The 17,505-nt window shown below is 46.4% G+C and overlaps 1 protein-coding gene across 7 annotated transcripts in view; it reads left to right on the top strand.

Annotated features, from left to right (window-relative positions):
* The window catches only part of TTYH3 (tweety family member 3), a 79,433-nt gene that overhangs the window by 17,881 nt on the left and 44,047 nt on the right, over positions 1-17,505 (top strand). For 3 of the 7 annotated variants that reach the window (XM_035549022.2, XM_035549023.2, XM_035549026.2), the window contains exons 2-3: positions 13,819-13,964; positions 15,032-15,675. The exons of the other annotated variants lie outside the window; for them this stretch is intronic. In XM_035549022.2, the coding sequence (XP_035404915.1) occupies positions 15,576-15,675 (100 nt within the window). In that variant the 5' untranslated portion in view covers positions 13,819-13,964; positions 15,032-15,575. The remainder of the gene's footprint in view (positions 1-13,818; positions 13,965-15,031; positions 15,676-17,505) is intronic. 7 annotated transcript variants of the gene reach the window in all.

The following is a 17,505-nucleotide window of genomic DNA, read 5'->3' on the forward strand; positions in this document are numbered from 1 at the left end:
TTCTTTCTAATAACCCAGAAAACAAAGGTGTTCTCAAATTCCGTGTGCGTGGTGTGGTTTGTTTTCTACTCATTGTTCAGGAGCGTAGGTATGCTCAGAGGGTCCAAGAGAAAGTTTATTGTTGCCATTTTCTTTACAAAAGCTTGTTTTTTTTATTTTTTTTTAACGACAATAAAGTTGCCTTTAACTTGTAGAAGTCAGCACAAACAAATTGACTTTAGTTTTGCCTGGTTTTACACTCAAAATCCAGGAGATACCGTAGTTACACCCAGTCTCAATTCTGCTGCACGGTTTGCACTTACTCTCTGAATGTCTGAAGAGTGACTCTATTTCCCCGTGATGCATCAGACCTTTTTTTTTTTTTTTTTTTTTTTAAACATCCTGCTTCTAAGAAGCAGGCGATGACTGATTCCGAAATGGGTGCTGTAAATCATGCTCGTGTAACAAGCAGAGGCATTGTGCTGTGCGCAGGTCTCTGTGCCGCAAAAAACAAGCATGGAGCGTGCTGGTGCTGGCGGTTCCTAAACTACACGGAAGTCAAAATGTTGTACGTACCGAATTATTTGTCGTTGAAATTACAAGTCAAACAAAGGGTGAATAAGTCAGCAGAGACGTGCATAGAGCGTTGAGGTGAATGCTGTGTAGGAGGACACAGGCTGCAGAGCTGCGCAGAGCTTACTGGAGGGTGCGGTTTGTGGGGCACAAGGGTCTGGCTCGTGTTCTCTGCCATTATCTGCAGCTGTGTGCTCCAAGTCTCCGTATTAGCTTTCTCCGTGGAAGTGCTCTGCACAAAATTCAGCATTTGGAATCCTAAAACTTGTGTGACTCTCCCATCCCAAACAAAGCGTGCAGCTTCAGACCCTTTAATCATTGCTGTTTGAAGTGGAAGCTTGTGGCTTCTGAGGTCATGGTTACGCAGTCCCCAGCAAAGGGAAGGCAGAAGGGCACGCCCAGGACGGTGGCAGGCACGCTTTGCACCCTGCAGTTGCTCAGTGATTAAATCAAGGAACTGACCTGGCTGAGAACAGGTTTCAACACCCGCGCAGAGGCAGGTCTGGGGGAAGTTACCCTATAACTAGCCCTGATGCTAACCAAGGCTGTCTGCAAACTTGAGGCCAGGGTGTCTGAGCAGCTGGCCGCGGAACTGGACTGAGCACCTGATCCAGGTGTAAAACACAGTTTTCTTCTTGTCGTTTGGTTATTGTAACCCTGCTCTGGCTCACCATGCACCCACACAGAAGGCTGGGTCTGGACATGGGTTGAAATGAGGGACTATATCCCTTTTGCAAGCAAACCCCCGGTGTTTTAGTGTTCTGTTGTGTGATACATAGCTTTGGTCTGTCACCATGAAAACACACCTGCGAAGCAGATAAACCAGAGGCAGGAGCGAAGTGCCTGTGTACCATAGTGCTTCATCACTCAGAGAATTGGGGGTAAGGTGTGGGTGGAAAGGTTCTGCACGCACAAAGCTGGGCGTTCAGTCTCTCTTTTGGGGTGTCGAAGCAATAAGCATAATCAGGAGCCAAATAAAAAGTTCTTGGCTGACTTCTGTCTTCATGTGACCCTATAGCTTTTTCTAAACCATAGTCCTTTTAGGTTTTTTTCCCCTTTAAACCGTCATGGGGAAAAAAAAGACATGCTTCCGGCTTTGGCTTATAGATTAGCTGTTTCCTGCTCTTTATGGCTTCTTTCTGGTTTGGAGGCAGAAACAATGTGGGGCTTGGTTGTTGATAGAACAAACCACTATACCGCTAGTGACAAGAGGTTTGTGATAACATTTTATTTCTGGTTATTCTATGGCTGCAGAATTGTAACTGAGCAGGGGGATATTGCTGTTAAGTGAACCAACACATCCTCTTCCAAGCTTCTTCTTTCCTTCTTACTCACTGAAGACCATACTCTCCATTACTTTAACAACCTCGAGCTGTTCTGGCTGCCATTTGAGCACATGATTGATTTTTGATTTCTTTCCCTTTCTACAGCAGTGGATTGTGTGTGACTTGATTGTGATTTGATGCTGCCATCGGCGTGTGCACACCTCCTTACCAACAAAGCGTATTGCAGCTTCAGGAATGACACATGAAATCGCACAGAGCCGTGTTCTGTTGACACCAAAGTCTGAGGTGGTGGTGTAATAGCATGCTACAGCTGCCCAGGCAGTAATACAAATGACTATCTTCACTAGATCTGCGGAGTTCAGCTGTGTGATGTAGCTGCCGTCCCCACCTTCCCCGCGAGTTTCTCTGCTGCAAGGCTGCGTTTTGAAGCCCTTTGCTAAGTTGCACCTCTTTTAAAGAGTAATGAGGTTGAAAGCAAGATACAGGGCTGTGTGACTAGTTACAGCCCGTCCATTTATCAGTGAAATTGTTTTCCAGTGCTGCATACAGAGAGAAACTGTCAAGCCTGATAAATATGCTTGAGCTTCTTCACTTCTTCATTCTCCCTAGAGCCGAGTTTCCAGAAAGAAATATTGATATGTAAAGTATTGGAGATGCTCGCCAGGGACCAACCTGGAGTGGAGACATGGCAGGAATATTTTATTTGGAAGCTGGCTGGGTACACAGTCAAAACAACAAACAGTTTCTTTTGTTTTATGAAGATTTTACTTTTATTAGGAAAGGAACTGAACTCTTCATACACTGAAGTGTCTGGGAGGGGACATCCTTTCAAATGTTTGGCACGTTGCAGATAACGGCACCCTTCCTTTAATCAGTAACCTTTTTTGAATGTTTTTTTAATGCGGAGCAGAGCCAGCGAGTCTGGGGTTCTGGGCATCTTATTTCTGTGCTCTGGTTGAAACAGCTCTTCCTGCCGAAATTAAAATCGGAAACGAGCTGAGCTACACATGCTGAACAAGAGGAAGATGGGGAGTGGCTTGGTAGCAGGAAACTTGCTAGTTCTGTTTATCTGTTCAGTAGTTTGGAAATAACTACTTTGGAAATGCCGGGAATTCGGCTAGTGGGAGCGTTTGCTGTCTTGCTGTCTATGCAGGTTCGATGCTGGGAAGACGTGGTGCTCTCCTTGTAAGCTTTTAGTTCTAGTAAAACTTGTGACTAATACGGAAACACACACACACACACTTTCATAGAGAGGTGTGCCTCGACTCTCCGTCAGAGCTGTTGGTCTGAACGGAGATACCTGCATGCTTGGTGGATGGGAGTCATACGCCAGCCAATGCATGGGATACAGCCGGATGTGCTTTAAACTCAGTCACCCTGTTTTGCCCCATGGTATTTAAAAGTTATGCTGTTATTTTCGGGGTCCATGGACGAAACTTTAACTTTAGAAGCCCAAACTCCTTGAATAGTTTGTTTTTACAATATCAGCATCCAGGTCAGTATTTGAGTTTGAATCATCTTAAAGATCACAAGGTAAACGCTGTAGTGTGAAGTGAAATCTAAATGGGCTTTTCCCCCTTATTTATCATTGTGGAAGTAAATTCTTCCTCTGAAGGAGGAAACTTCTGCTTCTGAAGGACAGACAGAAGTGTTAAACGTGTCTTAAACATGAATGGTGAGCCCTTCCTAAATGTAAATGCTTTATATTGTCAGTCTATGGGCGTTTGCTGTTTACTTTGGGATGATCAGTAACTTCAGGCTAGCAATAGTCCTCAGGGGTGGGTTATGTTTTCCAGAGGGAAATTTGAGCTCGAGGAATCGTTATGTTAATGGGATTCCTTGGGTAGCAGCTTCTTCCTACACCTAGGAGAGCCATTGTGCCTGGAGAGATCACTAGGGATATGAGCAACAAGGAGAGGAGGCTAAGCCTAACTTGTCTAGAGATCAAATGCTCCACCGGAGCGAGTATTAAAATAGCCTGGGGAGCTAAGAGGGTCTTTGGTGCCTACAGCAATGAGCTACATGAAATAAAGCTGCCTGAGTCCTGGGACATCAGAGGCTGGTTTTGAGCGGGCCTCCTGTTAAAGGACTTGAAAAGACAGCCCTTATGAGGCAGCTTGTCCGACTTGATTAGATTTTATCCGGAGCTTGATTGAATTTGTGGACAAGATTATGAAAAGCACCACGACTGTCAGTGAGGTGAGAAGTCTTTTGAGGGAAAATTCTCTAGTGTCCCAGAGGACAGTGCTTTTAAGTTCGCTTATGGATATGAGGATTCCTTGGTTTAGTTTTAGGTTTTTAATGTGACGTTCTTGCTGTTGTGCCATCAGCATGGCTAGTCTAACACATGGTTTGCATGGTGCTGTTTCCTGAACTTGGTGTTTGCTTGAGCCTGTCCTGAAAGTGGAGGGTTTTTTTGTGGTCTTAGTCCCTGGGACCATGGGAAAAGCTTTGATCCTCAAGCAGAGCAGCAAAAATAGACTTGCTTGTTAGGGTGGAGTTGCGTTTGCTGTGCTTCGTTGCTCTAGCAGGTCAGATTAGACAGATAGTGACCTCTGGGTAGCTTGCTTAAATAACACATCTCGATATTTGTGTAGTGGATATCGGTCAGGCTTTCATTTGAGGATGTGGGGATTTTATAGCCTTTTGTAAGAGGAGAGAAAAATGAAGGAAAACCTTGGTATCTTTTTCTCTCTTTTACCCAGGATGGAGTAAATGATAAGCTTTTAGAAGCAGCTGTGCCTCCTACTCCAGTTTTTGCTGGCTCTGTTTTGGTGAAAGAGTGGCATTGCCTACAGCCAGGGGACCGCACCAGCGGTGTGCAGGGACTGCAGGAGGGCAAGCCGACAGCACTGCACTGAATCGTCACAACCCACTCTCGCTGGTGTTCTTGTCTGTCGGCTGGTGGTACATGTCCAGCAGTGATGCTGGAGAAAGGTCAGAATAATCTCTGACACGCTTACACACAGCTGCGGCTGTTAATGTGGCAAGTAGTCAGCACTGGGGAGATCCCACTCATTGAAATTATGCTCCCTACCTCTTTTTTCTGTAGGGGTAAAAGCAAGCTGATGCGGAAATAACAGTAATTTCCAAGCCTGAGAACTGTGCTCATGTAAATGACTACAAACCATTCTGGATACTGCTCTGAATAATGAAGAAATCCAATCTTCAGCTGTCTGCTTATCAAATGTTTCCCCACCTACTTCTGTTGTATTTACCTTGGGGGGAATTAACAAAAGAAGTGACAGATTTTTTCATGTGAATTTGTACCCTTAGTCCGTAAAAACTTCAAAAATGCTTTTGTACTAGGTGTGCTGGCAGTATCTGCCATTTCTCGCTGTCGAGAACGTGTGTGGGGAAGGCGATGTATTTCCTGGAGCTTTTTTCCTTCTCTAGTGGTGACAGTGGTGCATCTCAGGGACTCCTGAGGTTTGTAGCAGCCAGACTACTGAAAAAAAAACATCTGTTGTTCTAAAACACCTTCTCCCTGTCCCAAAGTCCTTTCTTCCCCAGCTGTACGCTTGTAGCCTACCTGGGATCTAAGATCAGATGACTAATATGGGCCTCTGCAGTATAATCATTAACCTGTAACGCTCTCCATAGGTTCAGTGTGCTGCCCGAAGACCTTGCTGTGATCTTTGGTTTTGTTTTCAGTGGCTGCCTTGGGAATGTAAGGACAGAGACCTTTGGTTTGCTTTCTTTCAAAAGTAGTAGAAGTTAGGCTATTGGTTTTGCTGTTCAAATTTTGGTGGTCTTCCTCCCGTTCTTCCTCTCTCCAAGCTGAGAGCTTCACAGGGTGAGCAGAGGCTGCTGCAGAGGTGGACCTGACCTGCCTGGCAGCGGCTGATCGGAAGAGGAGCTGAGCTCCTCCTGCCCATGCTGGGAAGGGAGGCAGAGTAGGGCAGGGTGTCCACGTGGCTTTAACCCTCTCCGCGTGCTTCTGGGACGTGGTGGTTTGGGGACTGGGCTGAAGGAATTACAGACCTCTCTCCACAGCTGGTTGTGCAAGAGCCTGCAAGCCGTTTGCCTCATCTTTGAGTTTTTTGTCCAATTGCTGCACTTTTTTTTCTTTTTTGTCTTACCAAGAGGTTAATTTCTATTTGCTCACATCTAATGTTGGTTTTGTTTAGGCAGTTGTGCTAGAGGAAAGCTGTAGCAAGCTCACCCGCAGTGAGCTGTCACACTCAGGAGCTAGAACTCGTTTTCCTCCTCCGCATCTGTATTGTATTTCACGATCTGCTTTGTGGCTGTGGCGGTGGTAAGCCCAATGGCTGCATCAATTACTTTTCCACATGATGCCAGCTTCTGTACTCTCTCCTGCTTGTCCTTCTGCGAGAAGCATTGATTTTTATTTTTTTGTAAATGTCGGTGTGGTCTTGGGCCTTGGAGTTAGAGCCCTTTTTGCAGAAAAGCCAAGGCAATAGAGTTCCCTGTTGTGACCGTTTTCTCCCTCGCTTTCCTAAGTTAATGGAGTGAAACATCTACAAGAGCAGCGCCGATGCTGTGCGGTGCTGCTTCTGAGGAGCACTAATGCCTTCTGGGTGCCAGCACTTCTCTGACTGTCAGACACGAGCACAACTGCACGCATCTTACCCATCCCCTCCATCCCGTCCCCGTGTCTGCAGTACCTTCTTCCTGCTCGCCGGGGACAACCAGAACCACGGAGCGAGGCAGAACGTGAGCTTGTCCCACCTTGGCTTTGTAGAAATAACCCGGAGCAGCCGCCCTGCGTTGGCCCCGTGATCCGTGTCCCCAGGTCCTGCCTGCTCGGGCTGCCTCTCCCTGCTTGACCTCAGCTGGGGGAGCGCGATCGATCGGGCGGCGAGGCGCAGAGCCCAAGCGATCGCGGTGCTCGTCACGCCTTGCTGTGGGCCTGCAGAGGAGCGGTTGAGCAGGGAGCTCTCATGCGTGCTGGCAGCCTCCTACCTCGGGCTCGTTGCTGTGCAGCTCTGGCGGGCGGCAGCCAATGGTAACCACGAGCATCCGCGCGGTCCGGCTCACCAAATAGCTCCTGCAGTGCCTTGGTTTCGGTCTGAAGCGTGCGACTGCTCCATCGTGGCTTATTTTTCCCTTTCCCTCTGCCTCTCCTCTGCTTTCCACCCCCCTCCGCTGCCTCGTTTTGTTGTTTTGATGAATAACGTTCACGCTGTTGAGTCTCTTGTTCGGTCTCGGATTGAACTTGCTGCGTTTATCACGCCCACGGAGCGCCTGCCTGCGCCTTGCAGCGCGTGGGGGCTGAGCTGTCACCTCCTGGTGCTTCGTGACCATGTCAGGTAGGGTAGGTCATGCAGCTGGAGGCAAACCTGGGCCACGAAGGCTTGTGCTTTGCCTGGCTTGCTAAACAAGCTGAAAATAGCCCTAAAATGGGGTCACCAGCCACTTTGCATGCACAGGCTCTCCACCAATTATGCGTGCCAGAGTGCGTGCTGTATGGCTGCATAACCGTTTGGGGCCCCAGTGCAGGAGGGATGCCGACCGACTGCAGCGTGCCTGAAGGAAGGTCACGGAGCTGGTGAGAGCCTGACCTTCCCCTTGGCCCCTTCAGCGTGGAGAGGAGAAGGCAAGGAGGATCTGGATCCATGAACAGCCTTCCCCTACCTGATGCAGGAGCTTGGAGAAGACAGCGTCAGGTGGTTCTCCAAGGTGCACAGCAAAAGGATGGGGAGCTCTAACCATAAGTTACAACGGGAAGCAGCACCTGGGTGTAATTGCTCATGAATATTTTTTTCCGTAGTGCTGGAGCAGGGTCTGAGGGAAGCTTTGGAAACTCTAGCCCTCGAGACACTTGAAACTTGCCTGGACATGGCTCAGAGCAGCCTCATCTAACTATGAAATTAGCCCTACTTTTAGCAGCAGGTTGGACTACAGTGACCTCCAGAGGTCTCTTCCAGCCTATTATTTTCTATCACTTTAAGGGACCTGTGAAATTGAGGTTTCTCTCTGAAATCTTGTAGCAGTGACATGTGGACTTAGTGGAGTGAATGCTGTAAAACTGGAGCTGTAAATGTGCACATTTAACATTTATGGGAATTAATCTTTCAGGACTCTGTGGCGCCTGTTTTCAAGTTCCTGAGAAAGGAGACCAGACAGCTATGAGTGCTGCTTTCCCCTGCTCCCTGGGGTGCTCGGTTGAGGCTGAGTGGTGCTTCTGTTTTCCAGTTATCCCCCAGCCCTCATTAGTGTGATCTCTGTTTATAAAATATTCTTTCCATTCATATACTTTCCATATAATCCTTCTGAAATGTATTGTCTCATGGCAAGAGAAATATGTAAAGAAAGTCCTTCTTATTTTATCTTTAACTAATAAAGTCCAGTGGTGTGCAGGCGGGTTACAGTCTAATTGTAATGAAAAGCTAATCACCAGCCTTCTCCGCTCCCTGGGATCCCAGGAGGTTACTGGAGCAGCACACTGCCCCAGTTTCTCGTCCTCATGTGTGTGGTGTCTGAATTCTTTCTTGATTTGGTGTTTTCAGTGTGACTTTTGATAAGCTGGTTTGATGTTGGTTGGCTGCTACGTGTAGGGCCAGCATCTGACATATGACTTTAGAAGGGGAAAGCAACTTAAGTAGCTTAATAGGATTTAGCTTTGTCTACGCTGTCCTGCCAGAGCACGTTATAAACCACTTTAGTGGGATTCCTTCTTTATATATAACCATGACATCAGCATAGGCAGAACCTCCATAAGAGCTCTGGGAACTCTCTTGTAAAATCAATCTCAAAATGCACTTGAGAAGAATTAATGAATGAATGAACGCCCGTGCAGGACTCAAGGTCTGGGAGGAATCCTATCTGTGAGCAGGGTGGAAGAGTATCTGAAGGAGGAGGGCTGTGTGCATTAGTTTACCTTTTAAAGTGCTTTGGTTTCCAGTGTAAATGATGTATCTGTCTTGGGAAAGTAGAGCAGCTAGCAAGCAGTCCTGTTAGGACAAGGTGGTGCAAATATGTGCTTCTTTTAACTGATATACCTACCGGTACAGCAAAATAGCTCGCTGTCCTTATATATTCCCAAAACTTGGTGGTAAGGGAGGTTAAGTGAGGCATATTTGTCCCTAAATACCTGATATAAAGCCAGAACTGTAACTTTTTTTTTTTTTTCAGGCCAATGGCCTTTGACATCGTTTGGCTTTGCAGGCAGACAAGCCTCAGCTTTGCTGAGTCGAACTGAGACCATTTCACCTCTTCTCCCAACCCACCTGGGAAACAGAGAAACCGTGAGAAGAGCTGCTCAGACCTGGAGCTGCAAAGGGGGGTGCCGTCTGATTCTTGCTGTGGCACCACGTTGCACTTGTATCTGTGGAGATTTTCGATCTGTATGTACTCTTACCATTACCTCTTGCCCTACTCCTGTGAACGGCATTCGAGATGTGAATTTAAAAAGCGTGTGGTCCCCTTCCTACAGCATGCTGAATGGGCAGCAGGGGCAGAGGGGCGAAGCTGGGCTTGCCGACCCCTTGCCAGGACGCCGCTCTGGAGGGAGCGCCGTCTGATTTCCCCCTGCTCGCTCAGAGGACCATCTGCAGCTCCGCTCTGTTAATGGCGAGAGCTGTAAAGAAAGCATCTCTATTCAAACTGCATTTCCCTTCAGCATAGCTGCCGGAGGCCCTAATCCCTTCTCGGCGCTTGGCGAGGAGCCTGCGTGGGGCCTTTCTTAGCTCTGCAGCTTCCCTCGCGCAGGCCGCGGAGCCGAGAGGAGAGGTGGTTAATGACGCTCCCAGTCTTGTCAGTGGTGCAGAAACACAGGCTCCAGCTGTGACTGCGGTGGGTCTTGGCTGGCTTGGAGAGGTTTTTTTTTGATCTGCTTCCTCTGTTAGTCTCTCGATGGTAGTTTTTTCCTGGGTTTGAAGGTCCCCAATAGTGAATATCGGTTGTCTTCCTCCCTGAGGTGTCCTTCTGAGAGCTTTTTTTTCTCCTTTAATGAAAGAGGGGAAAAATAACCAACAACAAACCACCCAACCCCCCAAAAAAAACACAAAATAAAACTGAGGAAGATGTGGGGTGGAAATGCTTCCTGCACATGAATGAGCCTCTCGTTGGGAAGGGAAATGCACAGCTTCAAGTTGAAGGAAGAGATTTTTTTTAAAACAAACAAACAACTGTAATAGACTGCAAAGAGGAGGTTTGGGAGTGAATTTAGGGTGAGAAGCGTGGCAGCTGTTTGTCACTGCCACTCTGACAGTTAATGGCATGTTTGCATTGTTTGTGCAAGAAGGGCAGCTCAGGTCCACATCAATAGATGGGTCAGAGGTCTGTGTCCCTCCTGCCCCAGTGTGCGGGAGGAAATCGCTGGCCCTATGGGATATTGCCCCTTGCCAGTCCTTCGTGGCCTCTCCACATGACTGACATCCTGCATTAAAGCTGGCTTCAAATAGAAATTATTTTAAGGAAGATGTCACGTGGACAGCTAGCAATAGCACAACGGGTTGTGACTTTTTAAAGATTTAGGGCAGTTTGCCCTTGATTTTGCTTTTTGTTCCTTCCCAGAGGTCAGCCAGCAGGGCAGCTGTACCAGTGTCTTTTGCTAATGTAATCAGGAGTGCTATTTCTTTCACCTTGTAGCTGGCTTATTTTGCGTTATGAACTACAGTAAGTTTTTGCTGTGCAAATGGCTATTTGACCTGCTTTAGTTGTACAGAAAAATGCCCGTAAAGCTGAATGGGGCAAATATAAATGGAAATGCGGTGCCCCCCCTTTTTTTTTTCTGTCATTATTTTTTGTTGCTGTTGTTGTTCCAAACTTCTTGCTTTAGATTCTGATGGTTGGCTTCAGGCTTCAAACTGATCACAAGCTGGACGTGGATCTCCAGGTCAAAGACACCTGAACAACATTGGTGGAGCCCATTCACATCACTTCTGTGCAAGTGCAGGAGCCCAGTCATAACAACTTGCCTTCCTGTTCATTCAGTGCTAACAGAAGCATGCTGTGAAGCCACTTGAGGTAGATTGGTTATCTTGACCAGGAAAGTATCCCTTTTCTTCTTAATTAATTTTTTTTTAGACTGAAGTGCTCCCAAATGCCAAAGTGTGTGCTAGAGCTTCTTAGTTACACTAGAAAATAGTTCAACTGGTGGCTTAATCCTTTTTGCCTGATAGCTGCTCTTTAGGAAAGGACCTTTTCACGGTGCCAATGATACGAAGCAAGCTGTAGAAATGTTAGTAGGCACGTTAAGTTGCCTTTCAAGTCTAACATTAGTAAGAATTTGACGCTGGGGTTCCCATTCCAATTTGGAATCGCTCTCGTTATTCTGCATCTCTTCATGGTTCAATGAAGGATTTTCTGGGTAAGATGTCATTCTGTAAATGATACAAGAATGCAACCCCACTGGCCCAGCAGCGATCACGTTTTCTATATTTAAGTATTTTCATATCTCTTGGATTTCTACTTGCTTTCTATACTCCTGTGGTACAGTCAGAACACTTTTTACAATCCTTCTGATTGTAAAGAGTTCTGATTCCTTGTTTCCAGTTATAGTGTGTTTTTTTTTTTAAAGTGCTTAGTGTCCTTTGCAGATCAGTTACGAGTCTTTCCACAAAGCCACTGCTCTACCCTGAAAATTCTCCCTAAAATGTGCTCATTTGGTAGGTCCGAATAGACATTGAGTACATTATTTGCACGCAGTGCTTGGGAACAAAGGTAAAGCTGCTGCTTTTCTGTTGGTCCTGGGGTGCCTTTTCTCCCCAAAGCAAATGAGCTTCCTTACGTGCCTGTGTCTGATCGGTGAGCTTTACTGGATCCTGGTTCCAGTCCCACCAAAATTAGTTGGAGGTGGAAGACTGCAGTGATGTCACTACAGGGATGAGGCACTGTGCAGGGTCTAGTAGTGGAAAAATATAAAAAGAAGCCTGCCTGACTTTCCAGAATCACTTCAGTCCAAGTAGGGTTGTTAAAAATATCTCCTGTTAAAATGAACTTCTTTCGTATGGAAATTTTGGAGGCAAATTTGGAAACTCAGTGTGGTTTTTTTATCTCGTGGGGTAGACGGGAAATGGCCATACTCGATCTGTTTTTCCCTGCTTTGATATGTCTGCAAATCATGAGATGCACAGAGAAGATGCCAGCAGAATCTGAAAGGAAGAGTGCTTGTGTGCCTGTGCACGCTCTGGATGCAACTGGATGCATATGCTGTTAAGAAACTTGAGCGAGTACCTTCTTTGTCTAGCAAAACCTCTGAACTAATGCATGTGATGTGATATTGAATTACTGAAGGCGATCCATCGAGTCCAAAATAATGTAAAGTAATGACCGAATCAGCCACATTATCTTCAGCTGTCATGCTTGTGGAAACTCCTGTCCCTGATGATGGGATGGGCTCACCCTGTTGATGGCTTGCTGTCCCTTTGGGCAAAGTTTCCACAACTGGGATAAGATTTTTGTTTTCCATTCCACTTGGGGGTGGCTCTTCACATTTCCGCTCTTCCCCAGTGCTTTGTTTCCTCTTCCAAACAGAAGTGGTGTGGGAAAGCCTCTCAAAGCAGACGGGAGGCTGGCTTTTTAATGGGGTACGGCATGGTCGGTGCAGCTGGCAGTAACCTCCTTGCCGGGCCTCTCCTGCTCTGCACGTCTGAGCTGAGCACTGAGCCCAGCCTTTAAACTCTGTAGTGGCTCTCTTCTGGTTTGGTGGCCGTTTTAAGAGGAGGCGATTAAGCAGGACAGGTAACACTGCTGTGATCTTAAGTATCTAAACTGCTGCCATGTCATTCCCTGCTCCGTCCTGGAAAATACAGGCTTTAGGTCCTACAGAGGAACAGGAGAGAAGGAGGGGGGTGCATGTGGTCACCTCTGCTGAAACATCCTATCTTTCTTTATACAGGACTTCTGCAACTTACAGGAGCACTGCGAATACTTGGGTTTCAAACCATATCTAATAAGAAACAGTTAAAGAGTAGCTAAAAAGAGCTGGTAGCTCGCAGTAAAACACAGACTCCTTACAGATGGAGGCATGAAAGAAAATCCTTGAGGTTGGCGTCCGCTCCAGCATATGCACAGTCAGCGTAGATAGGTAAAAAATGTGGTGTCCCAACACTTTGCTAGATAGTGAGTAAGGATAGGTTTAATAGGATAGGCTTAATAGTGAGTAAGGATGAGATTTTTTTTTTCCCCCTAAATGAAGTGCATTGTCTGAGAGCCCTCATTGTAGGACGGGGGAGGGAAGAGGAGGGAAATTGGATTAAGTCACTGGGCTGCAGGCCTGAGCATTTCCTGCCTTTTTTTTTTCCTTTTTTTTTTTTTTTTTTTTTTTTTTTAATATACCAGTGCTGCTGAGATCACGTGCTGAGCTGTGCAAGCCTCCCCCGGTCCCTGGCTGCGTGCAACAGGCAGCTTGGCAGCGCCGCACCTCGCCTTCGGGGAGATCCAGGCCAGCGAGAGCAGAGCTGGGGCTGGGGACTTGGCTTGGCAGGGGAATTTGTGTAGCGCCTGGGCTCGGGCCAGGTAACGCAGGCACTGCTTGCTTATCCCCGAGTTGTAGGAGCATTAAATTCGTGCTGCCTTTGTAGCACGGAGTTTCTTTCCATTATCCAGTTTGCTGGAAAATCACCTTGTGAGGAGATTGGGTTTTAAGGCTTTTATGGGTGATACAGCTTTCTAAGCGAGGAAGTAAAGCTGCTTCTAAAAGGCCGAGTCGAGGGACCGCCGTTGGTCAGGAACGCGTGAATTAATCTGTTGTGGGAAGGGAAGGGCTGGAGAAATTGTGCAGATCTGGCATGGGAGAGCTGAGCGTGCACGCGAGCTGTGTGGGAGACCCATGCAATTCTTCTAGCGCTCCTCTTAGTGCCCTTCGCCTTAATATTCCAAATATTTAGTTGATCTTTGTCTTTAAACAAAGCTGGCTAATAGGTTTAACGTTATCTGACCGGGAATGTTAGGAAGGAGTGAACTTCTAAAGCCAGAGGCCTGTTCCCGAGGGGATTCCTTACACATTTTGCTGGTCTGGGATTTGGAGCAAAGACCTGCATGAACACTGATGCGCCCATGTTTTTTTTAGAGCCCTGCAAGGGAATTTGCAGAATCCCCAGAAAGGAAATCCTCCTTTTCAGCGAGAATGCTCATTTGACAAGCTGCCAGTTCTGAGCTAAGCCTCATTTAATAAAGATTTAGTCTGTGGGGACCTGTCAGTGGAAACTGAATTTGGTGAGTGTCTCATTCTTTTTATCGCTGTAACGTATAGAGTTTTTCAGCCAGCATTATGGAGGAATGAGGGATAAGAACATCCAATTTAGAGGACCCCCTTACCTCTGGGAATGTTTCCTTGCTGTGTAAGATGGAGATTGCTGAGTTGGTAACAGCTGAGGGAATAAAAGGATTGTTATTTGACTTCAGCCCAATAAGATGCCGGTGTTCACCGCTGATTAGCGTGGCTTAGATCTGCGTTTGTGGGCAGGAAAAAAAAACACAACCCAATTGTTAAGCAAATCCTTTCTACTGGGTGCTCTCCGTCTCCCTTTGGTTTGTGATAGGAGGTGCTCTGATGAATTCTAGCACCTGTCCCCACACAACCTATGGAAGCTGAGGTATGTAGATGTACCTGCACTATAAATTGTTAAAGCACAGTCTCAGCCAAACTCTGGCGATGATTGTATTTCATGCTTGTTATTGCAATAAACCAACTATCAGCAAGGTTACATCTTTCTGGCCTCTGCGTTGGTGGCTTCTGTGAATTGTAACAAATATAGGGGCAGTGTTGAAAGTGTTTAATTATGAAGTAAGGGGTCAGAATGTTAACGTGGAGGAAATGATAATGTCTAATCAAACTAGCCTTGTTCTCAGTCGTTGCATGTACAAGGGCACTTGAGAAATTAATCTGAATTAACTGGAGGAATAAATTCAAAGCAGATTAGTTAAACTACTTTAAATGCACTAAAGTGAATTAAACTGCACTGAATTAAGACCATTCTAGTTAAACTACATTAAACCCCTGTGTGAACACTCATTTGTAATTAAAGTGACTTTAGTTCACGGCTCAAATTCCAATTAACTCCGGAATGCCCTTGCCCATGTAGATTGCCTCTCAGCATTAAGGAAGCTAGCTTGTGTATTTAACCAACCTGGTTAACCTGATTAGGGCTAACTAGTTGTGTTAGATGTTTCAACTGTAGATCTGTTTTATTCCAGTGTCTGGTGTCTTGTCCTTAGGTGATTAAATAAAAATAAAATAAAAATGCATGACATAATCCTTGGCATTTCCCTTTTTTTTCCAGCAAGGAAAGCCAGTAGCCAAAAAAGCCAAAGGCAAAGCGTTGGCCTATATTGCTGCTCCAGTGTGGACTTGCTCTTACTGCGTGTATCTGTAATCCGCCGCGCTTCCTTGCAGTGTGCCTTCCCTGGGAGATGTCTCCAGAAGGAGATGAGGCGGTGGAACCTGTCCTCCGTTTCCATGGTGCTCTTCCCCGCTGCTGAGGGATCCCGAGCGAAGGAGAATACATCTCAGTGCCGTGGGAAAAGGCTCTTCCACAGCACGTTTCCTGCGCAGCCTTGCTTCTCTGCTGTGCTGAATGCAGCGATTGGCCTGGGAAGGCCTGTCCCCCAGGCAGAGGAGATACGGATGGTTTAGTGCTGAGATCAGTCGTGGTTTCCACATCCTTCCCCCCCTGGCCCCGCAATTACATTTGCCAATACGTGGCTGGCTGTGTTCCCTAGAAAGTCTGCATCCTTCTGTGGAGGCTGTGGGATGAATGACATCCTGAGACATTCAGTGTCTCGACAAACGCCACATACAGCACTCTTCACCAGAAGGGAGATGAAATGAAAATCGAGCCTCTGAACTCTCAGCACGATCAAAGCGAGCTGATGAGGGGTCAGAATGTGCTGCTTCTGTTGCCAGCATTACACAGAGATCAGTTTGGTAGGACGTAATTATTTATCATCTGTGAGTACATAAGCTTCTCAGATGTTCTGAGGTCTGCAAAAAAGGTGTAGAAAGTAGTGTGGGCATGACACTATCCCACAGCAGTTTCTTTTCTTGCTAAGAAGACTTCCGTCCTTGATGGAATAAATAGAGATGAGTGCTGCTTTGGCAGCAGCCCAGTTTGCTTCATTTGTTCTTCTGGGTGAACGTTTTTCTCTTCCCACACTCCTTTAACCTCTTCTCTCTGTTCTATTATCGCAATCTTAAGTCACTGCATGGAAATCCAGAAGGAACATTAGTTGCAGATTGAGTGGAAAGCTTTCTCTTGGCAAACGCTAACTTTAAGGTAAAACTATAAACAGCTCTCAATCTGGCAATGATTAAGACAGCTGTGTTGCTGAGATGCTCAACAGCTATAGCTGGTGGATTTTATATTTTGTCCTGTGGGTTGAAATTACAAAGTTTAAGATGAAATAATTTTCAAATTACTGATGGAAGATTAAAAGCAAATCTACATGCTTTTCGGGAACCACCTGAAGACTCTCAGCTTTCCTCTCAAGTTTCTTCTTGAGGTTTTAGAGGACTTTATGACTAGTAGTAAAATAGCAATGCTATCCAGAAATAGCTGTCATCTATTTCATGTGAAGAGTTGCTCACCGTGCCGGACTGCTGTTAGTATAGTTCAGGCCAAAAAAACATGGTAATCGGAAATTGGATAGGCTGAAATCGGTAAAAACTTGTACTTAATATGGATTATTTGGAGTCTGTGTGTATTCAGGATTAAGTTTCTAACCCTGTGCTGCTGCCAGGGCTTCTTGTGCCAAGTAACCTTTGTGGCAGAGGGGAGGTGGTGGTGGAGGACAAGGCCCTAAGCCAACACTCCTCTGTCCAGTCAAGGGGCAAACCAGCAGGCTTCAGGCAATGCTGAACCTTGACACTTGTGTGCAACCCAGTGTTTACCTCCTGCATTACAGTGCTTCATTTTTATTTATTTTTTTTGAGGTTTTCATTAAGGAAATGTGCCTAAATATATCTTGTATATCTCCTTTCTCATCTCGTGTCGATCACTACTGCTCTTCTTGACTACTTTTGTGATTGCAGTTCCTTACATGAGGGCAATTCCTGGTGGGGGACGATGGAGTGGAGCGTATGTCCCTTAAGTGCAGTTTCAGCAGCAGAAATTAGCCTTCCAGGACCACAGAGATCAGAGAGATACTCACGGAGCTAATGATGTAGATCACAGCTGGGAACTTGGGGTCTGAGAGAGCTGAAACCTGCTGTTTGGTGTGGGATTTTTCATCCAGTAGGGAAGTCTGTGTATCGGCTGAGTCAATACTGGAGACTTGGAGGCTGTGAATCGTGCTGTGCTGAAGGCTGATCTGCATCCATGTCCTTGGGTGTTACATCAGCACCCAAGGTACCCTCATACCATGTGAAAACTCCTGCCTCTGTAGAGCTAACCAGCCCCAGGGGTTTTAGTGGGGGATGTTTTTGCCGTGACCTGTATTTCTTACAGCGATGGTGCCTCTCTCTGCTTGGGAACCTAGATGTTTTCTGCCCCTTTTTGTCCTCTTATTCCCATTGAGAGGGTGAATGCCATGAATCCTGGCAACCCAGGCAGAGCTGAGAAAAGCCATTAACGCTGCAGCAGGCTGTTGAGCACAGTGCATGCACAAGACCAAGTGTATTCAGGTTTCACGGTGCCTTTCCAAGCTAGCAGTGCTGCTCATGGTTACTTCCCTGTGCATTGCTATTAACTTTTATTTTGAAAGAGCTGCTGAACAGTGCAGCTTCGTCTCCTGCCAGTCTGGCTGATACCACTTGGAT

The sequence above is a fragment of the Cygnus atratus genome, chromosome 15, assembly GCF_013377495.2.
Source record: "Cygnus atratus isolate AKBS03 ecotype Queensland, Australia chromosome 15, CAtr_DNAZoo_HiC_assembly, whole genome shotgun sequence".
In the NCBI taxonomy this organism is placed as follows: domain Eukaryota; kingdom Metazoa; phylum Chordata; class Aves; order Anseriformes; family Anatidae; genus Cygnus; species Cygnus atratus.